Genomic DNA, 18,111 nt, shown 5'->3' with positions numbered 1-18,111 from the left:
AGGGAGCATTTAACTTTGTCCAGTTATAAGTTGCAGCAGTTCTTTTTGTCAGTTTCCCTGCGAGTGAAAATGTCATCCACAGAAGGAGTGAGAGACAGAACTTGAGGGGAAGGAGGTGAGAGGAAGAGCGGAGAGGAACACATGTTCCTGTCTGTGTGGTCTCTTAAAGGAGCCTCTCCGGATGGTTGCCTGAGTGTGGGCACTCGTCTCCCGCTCTCTTCCTTTCAGACACGGGTTTTATGCCCTAGTGTGGGCTGCCTCTTGTCAGACCTAGTGAGGCGCAGGAGGCCGCAGTCAAATGCACCCTGCAGACTTTATGGCCAGATGCAGATACAGATGCAAAGCTCCTGCCCGTAGTTTGTGGTTCCAGCCAGCCAGCCACTTCATGACCAAAACGATGACACCGATTTTAGGTAAAAAGGTTAACAATTCCAGGGTCCCTGGCGGTCCAGTGGTTAGGACTCCGCACTTTCACTGCCAAGGGCCGAGTGTTCAGTGCCTGGCCGGGGAACTAAGATTCTGCAAGCCGCGAGGGCCGGCCAAAAAAAAAAAAAAAAAAGCTAACAATTCCAGTTGCCTGGTTCTGTAAAGTCACTTTAATGTGCTCTGCCAAGAATGCAGAAAATTAGCACAGGAGGAGGCGCTTCCTTTCGCACGCACCCACTGCTCCTGCGTGCACGTGTGTGTGTGGAGAGGCCTGGCACCAGCCTAATGCGGTAGTTCCACGAGCCCAAGTTCTCCGCACCTGTCTGCTCAGGGAAGGGTTTTCAGTGGCAGATCATGCACCTTCGCTGACACTGGCCAGGAGACTGGGCCTGGCTGCAAGAGCAGCACAGTTGCTGGCGAGAAAGCCATGCCTGACGCCAAGCTGCACGGGCAAGCGCATGCACCCACCGCCACACGCATGCTCCTCTCTCTCTCATTCTCCACATACATACGCATTGTCTTTTAAAGGTATCTTCCTGCTTTATAACTTATTTTTTTCTTTCAAATTGCTCACCAGAAAAAGTAAGTCTACTTTCTGCTTCAATATATTGGATTTATTGCCCTCAACCTCTAACTGGTTACTTTGCATTAAAGTCGATTTTATTAAATGACTGTAAAAAGATTCTGTGACCTGTATATACTGAAATTATTAATTGATTTCCTGGCTTTATAATTTTATTATCGTAATTTATTAGTCATAGTCCAATTCAACTCTTTGTGTAAATAAGCATAAAGAAGTAAGAAAAAGGACTATTTATTTATAGATTTATCTATTTCATTTTTCACTCCTCTGTCATGTGAGGGGCTAGATTATCTTAGGGAAACCTTGGTATAATAACGCAAATTTATCGGTGATGTCTGAGTTGGCTGGTTCTCCAGGACTCACCGTAGCCAGTCTGTGACACGAGCTCAGCAGCCCCTCCAATGGGCTTCGTGAACACTCCCATGATTCCTTTCCCCACGCCGGAGATAACACCCTTGGCCTTGTGTCCTGCTGAACCATGAGCCTCTGATGTTTTCTGGAAGTTCTGCATTGGCTGATCGACTATACCAGCAATTGCACCTGAAAAACAAAAAAAGCCCCGGGTGAGGACTGATGCATAAAATCCTGAGAAAGAGAAAACCTTCTATCTGGAGCACAGTTTTGTTTGGATTGAAAATGAAACCCCACCCTCATTATAAAGCTCTTTACTATGCATTTGTTTACCATTTATCTAAGTACATTGAGGATGTGTTAGACATTATTATCTTCATAAAAACACAATGTTCAGACTGGGTTTGGCCCAACACAGGATCTGTGAAGTTCAGTTTAGAATTTAATAAACATGCCAGACTATTCCCAAGTGACACCCACACATCCTTTTCCAGAAATCAGGCAACACACTTTAGGGACAAGAGCTAACAATTCCTTAGGAGGAGAGTGAGCTTAATACATTTTCACTGAATCAAGAGGATGAAAAAACTGAAAAGGGCCAGCCCCTTTCCTTGTTCTCTCTTTTAGTAAGAATAAGAGCAATTATTTAATAGTAATGTAATGTTAATATGTTAATAATTATATGATAAGAGTAATTGTTGATATAGTAATTATTATTGCTATTATAGCAAATCTGTTTTGAGTGCTTACTGTGTGCTAAGAGCTTACTTGTAGGAGATCGTTAATTCCCACAACCCTAGGGAATCAGGCGTGGCTCTTACCCTCAGTTCCTAGACAAGGCCACCGAGGCACAGGGAGGTTAAGGAGTTTTTCCCAAGGTCACACAGCTGCCCTGCGCTTGAGCCAGGATTGGAGTCCAGGGAGTCGAGTCACAGCCTCGCTCTTAACCACCAAGCTATTCACTGATCCTGTTTATAAAACAAGCTCTTTCCTTTGCCAGTCTTGGAAGAATTTCCTTTTCTCTCACTTCAGCTGAGGTTTGGCCACTTACCGTTCACTTGAGAACAGCTACGAACCCTGCGCTCACGGCACTTTGCTCTAACGGCTTTCCCACGGGGCAGCCAGGCCATGCTCAGAGCTGGAGGGCGAATCCCTCAGCCTCTGTGGGTCCCCCCCCTTGCTCCTCTTACCTTGAGGGACCAGGGATGAGTTCGACTAAAGGCCCCAACAGTCCAGATTTTTTGCCGTGTCAGAGGGAAGGGTTCCCTAACCCAGTAAGAGGTAGAAATTTCATTACAATTCTTGACAGAATTTTCTGTTTTCAGCTCAAACCTGCTAGGATTAATGAAAATGCACAGTCCCCTGGTAGAAATCGTGGTACATGTCAAATCCCATTATTCCAAATGCCACTAATTCAGTCTCCTGGGTAAAGGGAGATTTCCAGTTCTCAGTTAATGACCTGCTAATTTCAAGTAATATTCCATTGAACGAAATCCAGTAAAATGAAAGGCCAGTTCCTTTGGGTCAGTTGTAAAGCCAATGTTCTTCATGGATTCCACTCCTCTAAATTTTGACAGAGCCATTTAAGTTTATGTACTGACAGATTAAGAATGACCTGAGGCGACAGGTCTGTTTCCCAGCCTAGACCACCGCTTCCCAAACCTCTTAAAGAAATGATGAGGGAAGTGGAAGAAGCTGCTCACAGCTGGCCTGGGCCACCTTGGCTATCAGGGGCCAAGGGATGGCAGTCTCAGCAACCCCCAAGACACCTGGTCTTGGTGCTTGGGCTGGGAGCTCGCCTCCTGTTTTCAGTCTGAGGAATCTGATGTTCTGCTCTCCATCTATGAGGTCAGAAGTCAGGGCAGCTGGGAAGTATTAATGGAACCGGCTGCACTGGGAGAGGCAAGAACCCTGGGGTCTTCTCTTCAAACCATTTCATAGCAGACAGTTCAAAGTGAATAGCATCAAATCAAAGAACACAGACTTTGTGATTTCACTTTCTGATTTCTTTGAAAGATCTCCATGCTTAAGAGTAGAAAAGGTGGGGTAAATAATTACAAATTCACCAATAAGTTATTGCCTGTATTTCTGGTAGAAATGTCTTCTCTGAAGGGCAGATTGCCGTTAACACTATTAAAACAGAGTTGGGGGGCAGGTGAAAATCTCCCATTTTCCTTTAATGTGTCAGGCCTGACCAGCACAAGGAGCATAGAGCAGTGATTATCCACACAAGGCTCTGACTTGGATCTGCCTAAGTGCAAACCCGTATCACAGTGAAACTCCCCTTTGACCTTCCACTTTCTCCAGCCACCGGCCACGGTGAAGGCTCTGATAGATAAACTTTGATAGATAAATTCTTCAGGCAGCCCCCAAAGTGGAAAACCTGAACCCCGTGACAAGGTGTTAGATGCTAAGAGGTAGAGAAGGAGCTGCAGGAGCGCATGCCCTGGGCCAGTGCCAGGCCCCAGGCGGGAGGCCGGCCTGTCACACACACCGACACCTCACTGGGCTCCAGGTGCGTGAGAGACTGGCAGCCCGGCCTGCGTCTGCAGCTGAGCCTGAGAGGCAGCTCTCCCAGGGCTTCAGAGGGTCTCTCAGGCAGTGTAATCCCGCTAAATCCCACAACTGGTAAATTATTTACTGCCATACACTCCAACTCTGCTCTGAGGCTTTAGTTAGTGGCGACTGATCCCCAAACTTGTCCGCTGGCATCAGACCCACGGGGAGGGCAGCCACATGGAGCCGGCTGTGATGTGATGAAGTGAGGCAGGGAGGGAAGGGGCGCTTCCCCGGACCCCCGTCGTGTGCTGGGCAGGGCAGAAGCCGGATGTGCTTCCTTTCCTCTTTTTTTTTGGTCACACTGCGTGGCATGCGGGATCTTAGTTCTCTGACCGGGGATTGAACCCGTGCACCCCTGCAGGGGAAGCATGGAGTCCTAACCACTGGACCGCCAGGGAAGTCCCAGACGTGCTTCCTTTCCTACCCTTTGCTGGAAGAGGAGGGCTTGCTCTGTGAAGCAAGGGAACTAAAAGACCCTCCCTCACCTCTTCTGTGACTTGCTCCCCAGCCTTAGGCAAAACTCACCGGGTCACTATCTATGAATGTTCTGCCTGTGTGGCTATTTTGGTACTGCCTTATTACATGTTGTAATTTTATTCTGAACATTTTTTTTTAAATCACAATAGCGGAGGCACAGGCCTGGGCTGGGACACCACTCCACAGCTCACGTTCCAGGGACAAACGAACCCCACAGAGTGTATTAGGCATCCCGGCTTGAGGCTTGCTTGTTTTGACCACGACAGATGAGCAAACTGAGAAGGAAGCACGTCTGTTATTCCCAAATTCCCTTCTAACTGCAAAGCAGGGTGCTGATGGCTGAGGGCAGCATCAGCCGGACTGTGTGTTAAGCGCCTTCTCGGTGCCGAGCTCTTCACTCGCTAGCTCGCGAAACCGTCCCGACTCACCTGGTGGAGGCCTACGTGGTCGGGATTCCGAAGGGCGTCCCGAGAGCGGCCGTCAAGACAGGTGTGGCTGCTGGGAAAGCCAGCAGCGCTTCATCCAGCTCAGGCACGGGCCAGGGAAGCGAGTTCTGACATCCTGCCTTAGGTATTCACCAGGGAGAAGTCCCACCTGGGAGGGGACGTGCCGTGCAGCTGCGACACGGAGCTCACATCCTCTCTCAGCAGGCTCCAGGGGGTGGTAGAAAGTGGGGGCATCCGGGGAACGGATCTGGTAAATGCGGGCAAGCCTGATGCCAACTCTGCAGGCTAAACAGAGTTTTTCCAGAAGCCACTGCTTTCTGAAAACGGTTGTGGATTTCCTGCAGGAGCCTCCGCGGCATCCCTCTGCAGCCCAACACTTCCTCACTATCCCGGGGCGATGGGGCTGGGCAGGACAGCTAAAGACGTCCTTTGATTTTTCAAGTGCCTCATAACGCTCCACCGTGTCCCCATGAGGGCCAAGCCGAGTCAAGAAGGCCCATCAAACCCATAAACATTTGGGGGAAATGTATTTTTCCTACCCTGGAACTGTCAATTGTTCAGTCTCCCCACATCCTGATCGTTTCCAGGCTTGGAGCCCTCCAGGGTGGGTGACATGTGGGAAGGCCCAGGTTCTTGTCCTGCCTGGAGGTTTGACCTGGGCAAGTCACTTAACCTCATTCATGCCTAGGTTTGAAGATCAAATAAGATGACCCATGTGAAAGTACTTTGACAACCCAGAAGTGTTACTTACATATATTTTTTACTGACCAGGTCATTTATGTTTATGTCTTATAAAGGAAGAAACTGAGGAACTAGCATTTTGATTTCACCAAGCATGGCTTTCAAACTATTATATGATAATAGCTCTAACTTCAATCGGGCATTTACTGGCAGTTGGCAGTTTTATACACCATTTCTGGGGATGGATTAAATGGCGACAAATCTATACTTTCCCAGGTGAGGGGACTTGGTTGGTCCTACTCTCCCCTTTCTTCCTGCCACACATCAAGGACCAGACGTTTTGAAATGACCCAGTGATTATGTGGGATACAGAGAGTTCTTGAACTCTTCCAGGAAAGGAAGCTGGTGGGACCAACCTTAGCCTGAGAAGCACAGAAATGGACACATTGCTCCACATGTGCTGCTGGGAGTGGAGCTCTTAGGGGCCCACAGACTCCACGAGCCTACTGTAGTTTCCACAGACAGGCTAAGTGGTTCCTTGCATGGATGAGTGAGTACAAAACATGATGGCTATGGCAAAGTTCAAAGGTTTAGGATTTTCTACCCTGGTTAATAACAGGAGCCATGCTGGAAAGGGTGACATCACAAAGGCAGAACCATGGCTCCCCACGTAACTGATTTCTACCATCAGGCACAGTTTTACACTGTGGAAAATGGGTGGTGGATGTGGGCTTCTCTGGGTGGGGAGAGAACAGATTAGTCAGGATGGGGACAGCCACGTGCCAGCTGGCTCAGGTCTCCTCTGCTGAGCGCCTCCATCCAAGAAGCGCTTGGACAGCAAGAAGGAAGCTCTCCTGCCCAGAGCAGAGGGCATGTAAAGCCACGATTCTTAGCAGAAAGAGGTCCCACAGTTCCCAAATGATGGCTTGAGGGCTCCAAGATAACCTCACTGACACTTCCTGTGGTTACAGCAACTGAACCCACTGGACTAAAACTAAAGCAGAAGTGCTCCTGCCACTGCTCAGATGTCTCTCTCTGCGGGGACACTCTCTGAAACCAGGCAACTCTTATAGTTCCTTTGCTGCCAGAATATAATGAAGGTGCTGTTTACCAAACACGGACCCTATGCCTGGCACACAACCGACCAGCATGACTTCCAATAACGGCAGAGTAATTTTCAGCCCCAATTTACAAAAGAGAAGCTCTGAGGTCACAGAGAAAGGGCCTGGACACCTGAGCCTGGGGTCCGCTGGCTCCCGAGGACCGGCCCCCCCCTTCCAGCCCGCCCTTCCCCAGAGCAGCCACTCTGCCGGCGGGGTCGCTCCTTGACCAGCTGCTCCACCCCGGGTCCCCGTTCCCACACATCATCACAGGACCGTGCCCCACACCACCGCAGGTGAGGGCTTAAACACTTTCTAGTAACTTAACCTGAAGTTGTAACATCTTACGACTTCCTCTCGGGGCCTCAGCTGGCCCCGCTGCGAGTCGTGCGGGGGGGTTTATGTACGGAACTGCAGCCTGGAGAGAGGACAAATCCTTTCAAGCTCATCTTTTCTGACCTTTGCTCTCCCTGCTTTGGGCCACTTTGATCTCTGCAAGATGCACACTCCTTCAGATGCTCGGCAGGCAGGCTGCCAAGCAATACAGTTTTAAATTCCTTTGCAAACAAATAAACAAAAGATACCCTTGAAAATCCTGCTCTGTAAAATTTCAGCTCTGAAGCTTCCTTTTCATAGATTTTCCAAAGCAACTTATTTTTCAAACATTTGTAATATTTGGAAATACCCCTAGCAATCTTCATCTCTAGCTATACCATCTGGCTGCTTGACAAATGGCAATTACTCGGAGTCAGGCAGATCTGGCATTCTTAAAAAAATAAAAGGGAAAAGTGGGCTCCTCACTGAAGTTTACATGACATTTGCACATTGCTCAAGTGCTTCCCAAACACAAGCAGGCGTTTGCAGTATCTGTGGCAGAGAGGCAGCAAGCGCTTCAGGAGGTTTGCCCGTTGCTCCCTTCAGCAAGCATGCAGCTGTGGGCTGCCATCCTTGTGTTGACACCCCGCGCGCGGGGCCCTACGGAGTGAATGATGTCTTACGGAAGCCACGAGGACGCAGAGAGGCATCTCCCACCAGAGGCGAGGGAAGGCGGGAATGCGACCGGCGGGGAGCGGGGAGCGGGGAGCGCCCAGGTCCCAGGATGGCCCTGCGCAGCCGCACAAGGGCTCTGGAGAGGGTGCCGGTTCCAGAGCCCCGCTGGCCAGGGTAGGAACCAGAATGCGTGCCTTGGCCTCTCTGAGCCTCAGCATCTCTGCAGAAAGAGGGACAGTCCACAACCAGCCCGTGGGAAGTCCTGGGCCCCGGTCCCTGGCGGGCCCTTACCGAGCAGGCTGATGCCCAGCCGGGACAGGCCCTGCCGGAGCCCCTCGCCTAGGCTCTCCGGGAGCTGCCGCCGCCACTCCTCCTGCCGGTTGTAATGCTCCTCATCCAGCGAGAGCCGGTCCATGTTCCGGGCCAGGCTCGTGGCCAGGTTGGTGATAGAGGTGAGGGTACCTGAGGGCACAAGAGCACGTGGGTTGGTCTCCTGGTCACATAGACAGTGGCCCCTAGGGGAGTGGTCCCTGGAGCGCTGTGGGGGAGGGGAGAGGGAGGTGGAAGCACATCCGCCTTCTGGACTCGCCCATGGAGAGTGAGGGTGGCTTCCCCTCGATCAGTTTGAAGAAGCAGCCTTAAGACAATGAGGTGAAGATGAACACTTGCTGACAAGGGTGATGGCACTTCCTCACAGCGGGTAGAATTAGAACCTCCGTTACCAGAAAAATGCCCACGGCCTCATAGGAGGCTATCATGCACTTTCATCTGAATGTTAGGGCTTGGCTAAAATAGTTAGTTTTGAAGTCCTCACTGAGGCCCAGTTTTGAAGGTTGCAATTTGCCTGCTCTGATTTGAAAGGGTAAGGTTATGTTGCTGAATTTTAAACAGATCGTAAAGGAATGTTTCTACTTTTATCATTTGACAGTCAGGAAATAATTATTATGCCACAGAGAATATGTGTGATTTTGATATTCAGGGTGTTAGCTGAAAAACAGTGAGGACAACAAAGGGAGTAAAGCATGTGAAAGCCACGATTCTGTCTGGTTTTCCCAAGAAAGGCTATTTCTGCATCTTGCTCAAGACAGTCATAATCCCCTCTAGCAAGTCTGCATAGACCCCAGTGAGCAAAACTGAAAGACATCAACGGACATATCCTGAAGCTAATGAATTAGTTCATCTGTTATGGATGTCTAGTTTTCAGAAGAAATGGAAGATGTTGTTTTTGCAGCTGCATCTTAACCAGTCATCTGAAAAGAAAAAATCCACGTGCACACACACAGACAAACCAAACAGATTTTCCTAAGAGAAGGAGAGAACAAGTGTAAAAAACATTCAGTGAGTCACTATGCTAAAATTACTGCCGGAGTGCAATTTAGCAAGTGTTGGTTGTCTTATTTTAAAATAAAAACAACAGAACCACAAAGATTCAAGTGTCAAGAGTGAGAAATCCACCAGTGACTCATCTGTGAGTTCCTGCAGCTTGGCTCACAGGCCTCCCGGATGACCGGGTCCCCGGGGGAGTGGTCCCGTGACTGTCCATGGAATTTGGTTTATTGCTCTTGCTGTTCTCTTGCCAGTCCCCCTCTATGGATCATGGGTTCTCATATTTCGAGCTCAAGTCTTGTTTGAGGCCTTCTAGAGACTTCTGTAACCTGCCCACTCATAACAGAGTTGCAGAACTGTTGACAGTAAAAAGCCTTTTATGGGGGAGGAGGCCTTTGCCCTGTTTCCCCTGCCTCCTGCTGAGAAGAAACGGGGACTCAGATGGCCCTTGTTAGTTCCCGAGTCACTGCCAACCTGACCAAAATATGGGCAAACAAACACACGGATGAAAGGAAAGCACGCTCTCCTTCTTGTGGGCGGCAGTTTGGCTTCTGCGCCTGATGACCCGTCTGGGCCACAAGGTGGCACTGTTTACGTGGCGTGCTAGGGAAAAGCTGGCTCTTTCACCTCCCAATTGGCTTCCACGTCAAAATGTATCCATAGCCTTACAAAAGTTATGACAACTGTATCTACATTTAAAAAAATGTGATGAGGCAACACAGTGTAGGATTTCTGATGTTTAGCAGAAGTCTTGAACACCTTTAATATTTCTGTATTTATCACATGGAATAACAGTTGAGCCAATCCTTGTTTTCCCATTGGGAGGTTTCAAATTCTGAAGTTTCTGAAACATTTTCACACACTACAGGCAAGCAGTGATCTGTTTAAAATATAAGACATTATATATGAGCTTTGTTACAAATCCAACACTCCACTGCCAGCTAACAAGCCAAACAAAGTTAGAGGCAAACTTAATTCACTGAAAACTTTTAACACGTTCTTTAAAAATAAAAAATAAGAGAGGGAAGGAATGAAAATAAGGCCTCATTACAAGGAACCCGAATAGCTACCTTTGGAAATGTGCTTCACAAATGATGTCGTCCCTCTGGAAACTCCGCTCACAAAGGCTCCCGGGCCTCGGGTCAGCCCCTCGTACGGAAGCCTGAAGAAGTCGGCGATCCCATTCCCGACGCTTCGCACCAAACTTGCCGGGCTGCCAAGGATTTCCAGGGATCCAACCACCCAGCCTGTGAGGGACCAAAGGGAAGGGGTTACTGAAATCTTAAACACAGCACTTTCAACATATGGGACAAGTGACCCATTTTCCCTGCAATTCATTTTTCACACTAGAATGGAGAATGTAATAAGCTCCTTTGGAGCAAAATATGGGAAATAACTCATTCACTGTGAATTCATAAATGGCAAACTTTCATACTTTATAAATCGAAGTGATCCTTTTGGCGGCCTCACAAATAGCTTTAATATGACTTCCCTGCCCGAGCCTCCCGTATTCCTGCTAAAAGGGACCCGTGTGCAGGGGACGATGCTCCCGCCCCCAGGAAAGGCAGCCCCTGGGGCTGCAGGTGTTCGCAGGCCGGGAAGTTATCCTTAAAACCCCCTTGGGCAGCGGAGGCACCAGGATGAGGAGGAGACGCCTGGTCAGGGGAGGAGGCCAGATGCTAAATGCGGTGTTGTAAAGGGGATGCACAGTTCTGACAAGGATGGAGCAGTTATTTTTAATCTTTCCCAATCCTACCAAGCTGAGCGCTTCCCTTCGGAGTGGAGCTGGAGCCAGAGAAATGTTTCCCCTTCAAGCCCAGCTTCAGTTGTGTAAACTCTAGTGACAGGGACATGCTGCTTAGGTTAGCGAGAGGGGCGTGTTCCCCGCGAATGTCCCAGGAGGGGAGCTTTGGATCTGGTTTCCTACTTGAGCTGGGGCTCGCCAGGAGCCCGCCCGCTCAGCGGCGGCCCGACTGCCGAGCGCTCGGCCCCGTGGGAACGGGGCTGTGGTGTGGAGGATGGAGCGGCTCCCCTTCGCCTTCCTCCCCCCGGTGGGGGGCTCGGGGCTCTCGCCCGGAGGACGGGAGGTGCAGGCAAGGGCCGGGGGCTCAGGAGAGGAGGATGCCGAACAGACAGCTCCCCCCGGGGACACCATGGCCTCTCCAGCCCAGGGCGGCGAGCGCTTTAACGGGGAGGCCGCGGGGACAGGACCCGTGTGGGAGCCAATCCTGCCCCCCCAGCAGGGTTTTGGAGGCCAGGCCTGTGACAGAGACCTCCCAGTCAAGTCATCAGTCCCAGAGGGTAGGGAAGGTGTGGGTGCAAGAGCCAAGCCAGAGCCCTGAAGGGTTCCCAGGCCCAGCCCTTGTAGAGAGGAACGTTCTTAAATTTTGAGCCCACCTCTCTTCTCTGGCACATTAGAGGACAACACTAGGGTTTAGGTTAAAAGAGGGAATAACTTCCAGAAGATGCAGATTATAAATGGAAGCGCCTATGGGCGCCAGGCATTCAACTCCCTCAATTCTCACAGCAACTCTTCAAGTCCTAGTACCTGCCTCCGTGTAAATTCAGATTAGCCAAGGACTGAGCCACTCCCTGGGTTCAGGGACTGTTCCAGGTGCAGGGGACAGAGCCTACTCCGACACGGTGTTACCCCGTCTCCACCATCTCAAGGGCAGGCAGGACAAGGAGGAAACTGCGGCTCAGAGGTTGAGTCAGTTCACAGTCTCCCCGCCGTTTAGACACGTGCGAGGGTTCCAAGCCAGGTTTAGCTGGTTCCAGAGCCCACCCTCCCTCTTCCTGGGAGCCCAGGCTGCGCTGAGTAGGCAGGGTACCGTGGAAGGCTGTGGAATAGTCTCCCTTGGAGGGCCTTCTCTGGAGGTGAAGAAACAACAAATTTCCTTCAGCTTGGCATAGTTGTAAGGTTCGCCTGGAGGCAGAAGATTGGACTAGAAACATCTTAATTGCCCTTCTCTCCTAAAGTTCCATATAGAGATAAAGAAAGGTGCGTAGCTACTGCCAAGCAAAGACCACTCACTCTACAATGGGCCCATTCAGGCCAGGGCAGCGGGGCACAGGGTGTGTGGAAAGCACCCAGCCTCACCTTCTAGCCCTCACCCCGGCTACGGGACGGTGAGGGAGACTCTCCTGGGTTAGGTTCACTGCTGATGGGAAGGCTACGTGTGGACCAGCGCTACTTCTCAGTGGCATCTGAGATGGCCAGAAAAGGACCAAAGCACCTGAGGGCATTCCTTCTTTAATTATTTCCCTCCAAAAGCACATGTATCTTTTCCTTACCTGTTTCCAGACTTTTGTTGAAAACAAGTGCCTGTCTGGCTTCCCATCAAACTGAGCCTTGGAGGTAGAGGGGGACCCCAGGAAGTTACAGAGCCCACATTCTTTTCTTCAAATAGGGTCAGTTGTTACTCATTTCTAACTACTTTACTGTTAAAACCTCTACAGGTACCTCCCTAGAAATGAGGTCAGGGTATTTCAGTCATCCCAATGAGGAACCTTTTAATCAAGTCCAGTGGGTGAATACTGACCCATGTGAGATGCAGAGGCAACTTGCCCACTCCCAGGCCAGCCCTTTCCTTTCCTCTACTAGAATGCCAGTACATTCTCTTTAAGATGCTTCTACCCAGGGGTAACCTCCTACCATCTTCCCATTTCCAACTCTTTCAAAAATCACTGCTTTCCTCCAGATAATCTTCAGATTGTCTGCAGGCCTTTAGTGACAGAATTCCCAGCAGGCCTAAAAACTTGGCCCTCTGTTTCAGAATTTCTTGTCTCAGCATATAATGAGATTGGGACAACAGCTTAGAGAACTTTTAGGTGGATTACAAAAAATCCAAACAGAATGTTCTTGTGAAAGCTCATGAAAAACAAAACAAAGAGAGATCATTTTTAGCACGTAGGCTGCAGGGACGTGGTTCCCTGGTGGTCACAGTTGGAGTTTCTCTGCCAGCTCATTACTCTGATGGGTGCTCCCCACAACTCAGCCTAATGTGATGACCAGACGGACGGGAAGCTTATTCCTTCCCAGGCTCCAGAGCAGAGCTCAGTAACCTACAGGCATGCTTCTCAGGTTAAAAACAAAAACTGCCTGAAAGGGTAGGTTTTTAATATACCCGTCTATTAAATTTGAAATCGTAGCTGCTTGTTTTTAAATAATATCCTAGCAAGAGGGAAAAATTTTCTTCATTGTTGTACAAGCTATCAAAACAACAGTTCCCGGGCAGGGCCCTCCCCTGATCTTGCCCTTTTCAGTTGAGAGTTCTGGGTAGCGCTCTAACTCTATGAATTCCTTTATGGAGAAAATGTACTCTTAGCAGTAGGGCAACTACATGGGTCAGTCACTGCTACAATGTTACCTTATATGGGAATGCACCCACCAAGTACAACATTACCAAGGTCTCTTGTTTGTGACTTTCAGAAAGGAAGACCTCCATGCTCTTTACCAGAAGGGGCTGCAAGACCCACTCTGGTTGTTTGGTGTCGGGTGCTGGAATGCATGGGAACGCGAGGAGCCAGATTATCAGACTGAAACCACTTTAGAGTGAATTTAGGTCAAGAAGGCGTGTTCCGAAGCCAATCACCATAGGGTATCAGGAGACAACTTGGTCTCCAAAGCAACCTTCAGTGCACAGCGCTCCCCATACAACATTTTGCACACATGTTCAAAGCACCCCCTGCGGACTCCCCCCGCCCCGGGCTCAGGCCTGTGGAGAGGCTGAGATGCCTACAGCCTTCTCTTTGCTATCTGTCTAGACAGGCAGGGCTGCGCTGGGTAGGTAGAAGGCTCTTTATGCCTCTGACGAGCACACAAATCCTCTGAATTTCTCACCTGGAGCTATTCATGGACTGTAATGAAGAAAGCTAACAACCCAGAACTGGATTTCTTTTAGGCCCAGGACCTGAGGGCCTGGGCTGGTTTTTCTGGCCGCACTAGTGCCCTAGCATAGAGCCTTGTGCCTGCAAGGAGCTGAAAAAGCGTTTGCTAAATGGGATTAAAATTCTGTTATATAACAGCAAATGTAAGAGCTACTATTGCCTGAGTGTTCATTAAGTGCCAACCAAAATTCAGGGTACTTTACATACTTTCACTTTTTCCTGTCAAAAATCTTAAAACCCATTTTATGGATGAGGACACTGAGACATGGGAGGTTCAATAACTTGCCCAAGGCCTCACAGCCGGCAGTGGCAGAGTCTGGATTCAAATCCATTACTGTCTAACTGCAAAGGCTGTGCTCTTCACCTCCCACCAAGCTGCTTCCCTATGTCTTGAAGTCAGTAAGCCCACCCCAAAGCCTTTCCTTTCTGCTCAGGCTCCGGCTCATCGTGGCCCCTTGGCTGTGTCCTCACCTGCTCTGAAGAGAGCCCCCGCGGCATAGTGCATGGCCAGGGCGTGGACGAGCTGCCTGGCCGTGGTGAAGATGGGGCCTCTTTCAAACACTGAGAAGGAGAGCGGGGTGTGGTCGGAGGCTATGTACAGCTTGAGGGAAGCGTGGATGCTGACGAGGAGATTCACCGGCTGTATCACCAGCTTCCGTAACTTCACAGGATGCACCAGGGCCCTGGCGTGCTGCCTGACCTGCACGGGCAACACCTGTTTCCCACCTGCGAAGACCGCGGGGTGACCGGCCGGGTTGCTGCTAGGAAGGTAGGTCTCAAACAAAGTTTTGATGTAGTAGACAAATGTATCTTCCACATATAAGCGGGCAGGTTTCAGTTCGAAACTGAACTCGTTAATATCAAATAAGAAGCTCTTGCCCTCAGTTAAGGTGAGGCAGAGTTTGATGAAACAGTTTTTCTTGTATTCTTCCAAATCTTTGTTGGACGTAAGGAGACTCTGCGTCTTGGAACACTGAATAGATTCTGTTTTCTCCCCCTGGCAGACCAAGACAGCGAAGTGGAAATTGGACTTGTTATATAGCTGGTTGTCCAACTGCAGGTCCCTACAGCAGACCTCCACACAGTAAAGGTGAAAGAGGGCGGTGGCCGTCTCTTCCCCAGGGACGTGACCAGCCACCGGGGCTATTTGGAGAAAAACGCTGTCCAGTGTAAGTCTCAGGAGCTCAGACGATACTCTGTGGTGGGTGAGGTCATCAAACACCGCCAGGCTCAACTGAGTGATGAACATTTTAAATGTCACAATCTTCTCCAGAGTTCTACGGGAGAAAGGGAAAAGAACAATGAGTCTCCCCTGCTTTTCTTTTCCTCCCTCCCTTTCTTCCTTAATGTCTTAGTTTTTAATGATAGTGCCTTATTAAACACCTCCTGACGTCCCATCAGATTCTCGTAAGAAACAAATAAGAACTCAACTTTCAGTACATTGTGTCTGGACAGAGCCGGTCATACTCCAACAGCATTGGGAAATGTTCCCAAAGGGACTATTACAAGTTCTTGTCGTGTTGCTGTATCATGTTTCCCTTATCAACACCAGATTTTTTATTCTCAAATCCCTCTAGTTCTTTGTGCACTAATTCTCTGTCATGATCATCACAAAGCAGAAAGTCATAATAAAATAACCAAGATGCCTTATGCTGGAAAAGTACAGCAAGCAGAAGAAAACTCATCACGAGCCCACACCACAACAGCCCAGCTACCAGCGTGTCAGGCCATGTGCTCTGCTCCCCCCGCCACGTTTAGAGCTGAGCTGCCCATCGCGAGCCCCTCTGACGTGCGCTAAACCACTGGGCTCTCACTCCCGTCAAGGTCATCTCTCCAGAAATTCACCCCTTTTCTGTATTGTTTTTCCTTCACTACTAGCAGCTTATAAACATGCTCTTATTTCTCTTGTCTTAAAAAATCCCTCTCGTAACTCTATCTCCCCCTCTAGCTATCACTCATTTTCCTGATCCTCTTTACATAAAAACTCCAAAGCATATACACCTTGTCTGCTATTCCTCACTTTCCATTTTCTCTTAACCTTGCTCCAGGCAGGCCTTTGTCCCCACTCGTCTACCAAAGCAAGTCTCGTCAAGGCCCCCAAGGGACTTCCATGTGGCTAAATCAAATGACGGGCATTTAGTCCGTGACTCATTCACCCTACAATGGCATTTGACGGGGTCGATAACTTCCTCCTTCTGGAAAAACTTTCTTTGCATGTCTGCTCTCAGCTCTTGTACGTCTGGTCGCTCAGCACCTATGGGACACCCTCCTCTTAAAGTTAAGGTGCCCAGGGTTGAGCTCTTGGTCCTCTTCTCTTCCCATCTCCACTCACTCCCCTTGGAGATCTTCATCCAGGCCTATGATTTGACGTGCATATATGCTGATGACTTCCAAAGTCACATATTCGGCCTAGAACTCCCTGTGAACTCTGATCTTGTATTTCTAGCTGCCCATCCACATAGTAGTGACTTACACGTCTCAAAAGACATCTCAAGTGGTCAGACGTCTGTAGTCAAACTCTTGATCTCACCCCCAATCCCACATACAGTCGTTCTCATCTTAGTTCATGACAACCACATCCTACCAGGGGCTCAGACCAAAAATTTGGAAATCCTCCTTGATGCCTCTATTTTCAACCCTTATCCAATGCGCCAGGGAAATCCCATTGGCTTTTCCTTAAAATACGTCCCAAATCGGACCATTTCTTACCACTTCCCCTGACAGTGTAGCCTAAGCCATCACCACCTCTAGTGTGAATAACTGTAATAGTCTCCTGACCAGTCTCCCTGCTTCCTCCTGTGCTTCTCTATAGTCTACTGCAAAAGCGCAGGGAACTGTATTCAATATTCTGTGACAAACCATAATGCAAAAGACTATGAAAAAGAATATATATGTGTATAACTGAGTCACTTTGCTGTACAGAAGAAATTAACATTGTAACACTGTAACACTGTAGATCAACTATACTTCAATAAACTTAAAAAAATAAAGCTGCCAATGGTCTTCTAAAGATTTAGGTCACATCATGTAACTTCTCTGCTCAAAAAGCTCCAGTGACTTCCTGGTTTCACTCAGAAGTAAAACGAAGCCCTACACGACGTGTCCCCTCCTTCTAGCCCTTCCCTCCCTGACCCCAGGCACTAGTGCCTTCCTGTTCACCCTCTACACTTGGCCTGCACTGGCCTGTTCCCTGCTCCTCCAATACGCCAGGCACACTGCTTCCGACCTTTGAACTGGCTGTGCCCTTTGTCTGGAAAGCTCACCCCAGATGACCACACATTACTAACCCCCTCGCTGCTTTCAAGTTGCTCAAATGTCAACTTCCTGGTGAGGCTTACCTACACCAGTTTTTCAAAACTACACTCTCTCTGTCCCTGTGCCCAGGTACTACTAGTCCTTCCCAGGCTCTGTTCTTATCCCTGCAGAACTCCAACTTTCTACTGAACCATAAAATTTCCTTTTTTATTATGTTTATTCTCTGTCCTCCCTTTCCCCACCTATGAGAATGTGATCTCCTTGGGAGCAGGGATTTTGGGCGTTTTGGTCACTGGTGTATCCTCATCCCTACAAGAGCACCGGCATCCAGTAAGCACTTGAAAAATATTTGCTGAACAAATGAATTAAGGAAATACAAGCAAATACTTGTTCCTTTCCTATTTCTACCACTGAATGCATGGATTGTTGCTACTGTCATAACAATGCCCTCCTAATGCCCTAGATAAAACGTTCCTGAAATTGTCGTGTGGGCTTGAAATTTTGGGCTATGCAAGTCAAAATTTAGTCTCTGGTTTTGTTACACTATTAATTTTTTTTACAAACACTTCTGGGCAAAGGAAATAGTCTACCCAACCTGTTTGAAATATTACAAATTCAAATTAATGATAATTTGGCAAGGTCCAAATTAATGAGTTCTTAACCATATATGAAAAGCAAGGAAATTTAAAAAAAGGAGCTTAAACAAATGTATAAAAGTTGATATTACTATTTCATATTTTAAATAAAAATTTAAAAAATTAAAATTTTTCTGATTATACAGTACATTCTTCTTGTAGAAAATTAAAATACAGAAAATTATTAAATAATCACTTATAACCGCACATCCATTAACAATTTTGATTCTTTTCTTTTCAGTGTTATTTCTAGGAATGTTTTCTTTGTGTATGTGTGAGAATGTGTGTGCATATATGTACTTGTATGTGCACATAACTAGGATATTTATATGTTCAATTTTATATTCTGTTTGCTTTATTTAAGAGTCATCATATGTATTTTTCTATTCCAC

The 18,111-nt window shown here is 48.4% G+C and overlaps 1 protein-coding gene across 6 annotated transcripts in view; it reads right to left on the bottom strand.

The window, feature by feature from the left end:
* The window catches only part of VPS13B (vacuolar protein sorting 13 homolog B), a 765,002-nt gene that overhangs the window by 6,228 nt on the left and 740,663 nt on the right, over positions 1-18,111 (bottom strand). For all 6 annotated transcript variants that reach the window (XM_068526229.1, XM_068526230.1, XM_068526225.1 and 3 more), the window contains exons 56-59: positions 14,301-15,106; positions 10,010-10,186; positions 7,905-8,075; positions 1,373-1,549 (exon numbers count right to left, since the gene is read on the bottom strand). In XM_068526229.1, the coding sequence (XP_068382330.1) occupies positions 1,373-1,549; positions 7,905-8,075; positions 10,010-10,186; positions 14,301-15,106 (1,331 nt within the window). The remainder of the gene's footprint in view (positions 1-1,372; positions 1,550-7,904; positions 8,076-10,009; positions 10,187-14,300; positions 15,107-18,111) is intronic.

Source organism: Eschrichtius robustus, chromosome 17, assembly GCF_028021215.1.
Source record: "Eschrichtius robustus isolate mEscRob2 chromosome 17, mEscRob2.pri, whole genome shotgun sequence".
Classification (NCBI taxonomy): domain Eukaryota; kingdom Metazoa; phylum Chordata; class Mammalia; order Artiodactyla; family Eschrichtiidae; genus Eschrichtius; species Eschrichtius robustus.
Note: the sequence above shows the minus strand (reverse complement) of the source record. Positions and strands in the feature narration are given on the sequence as shown.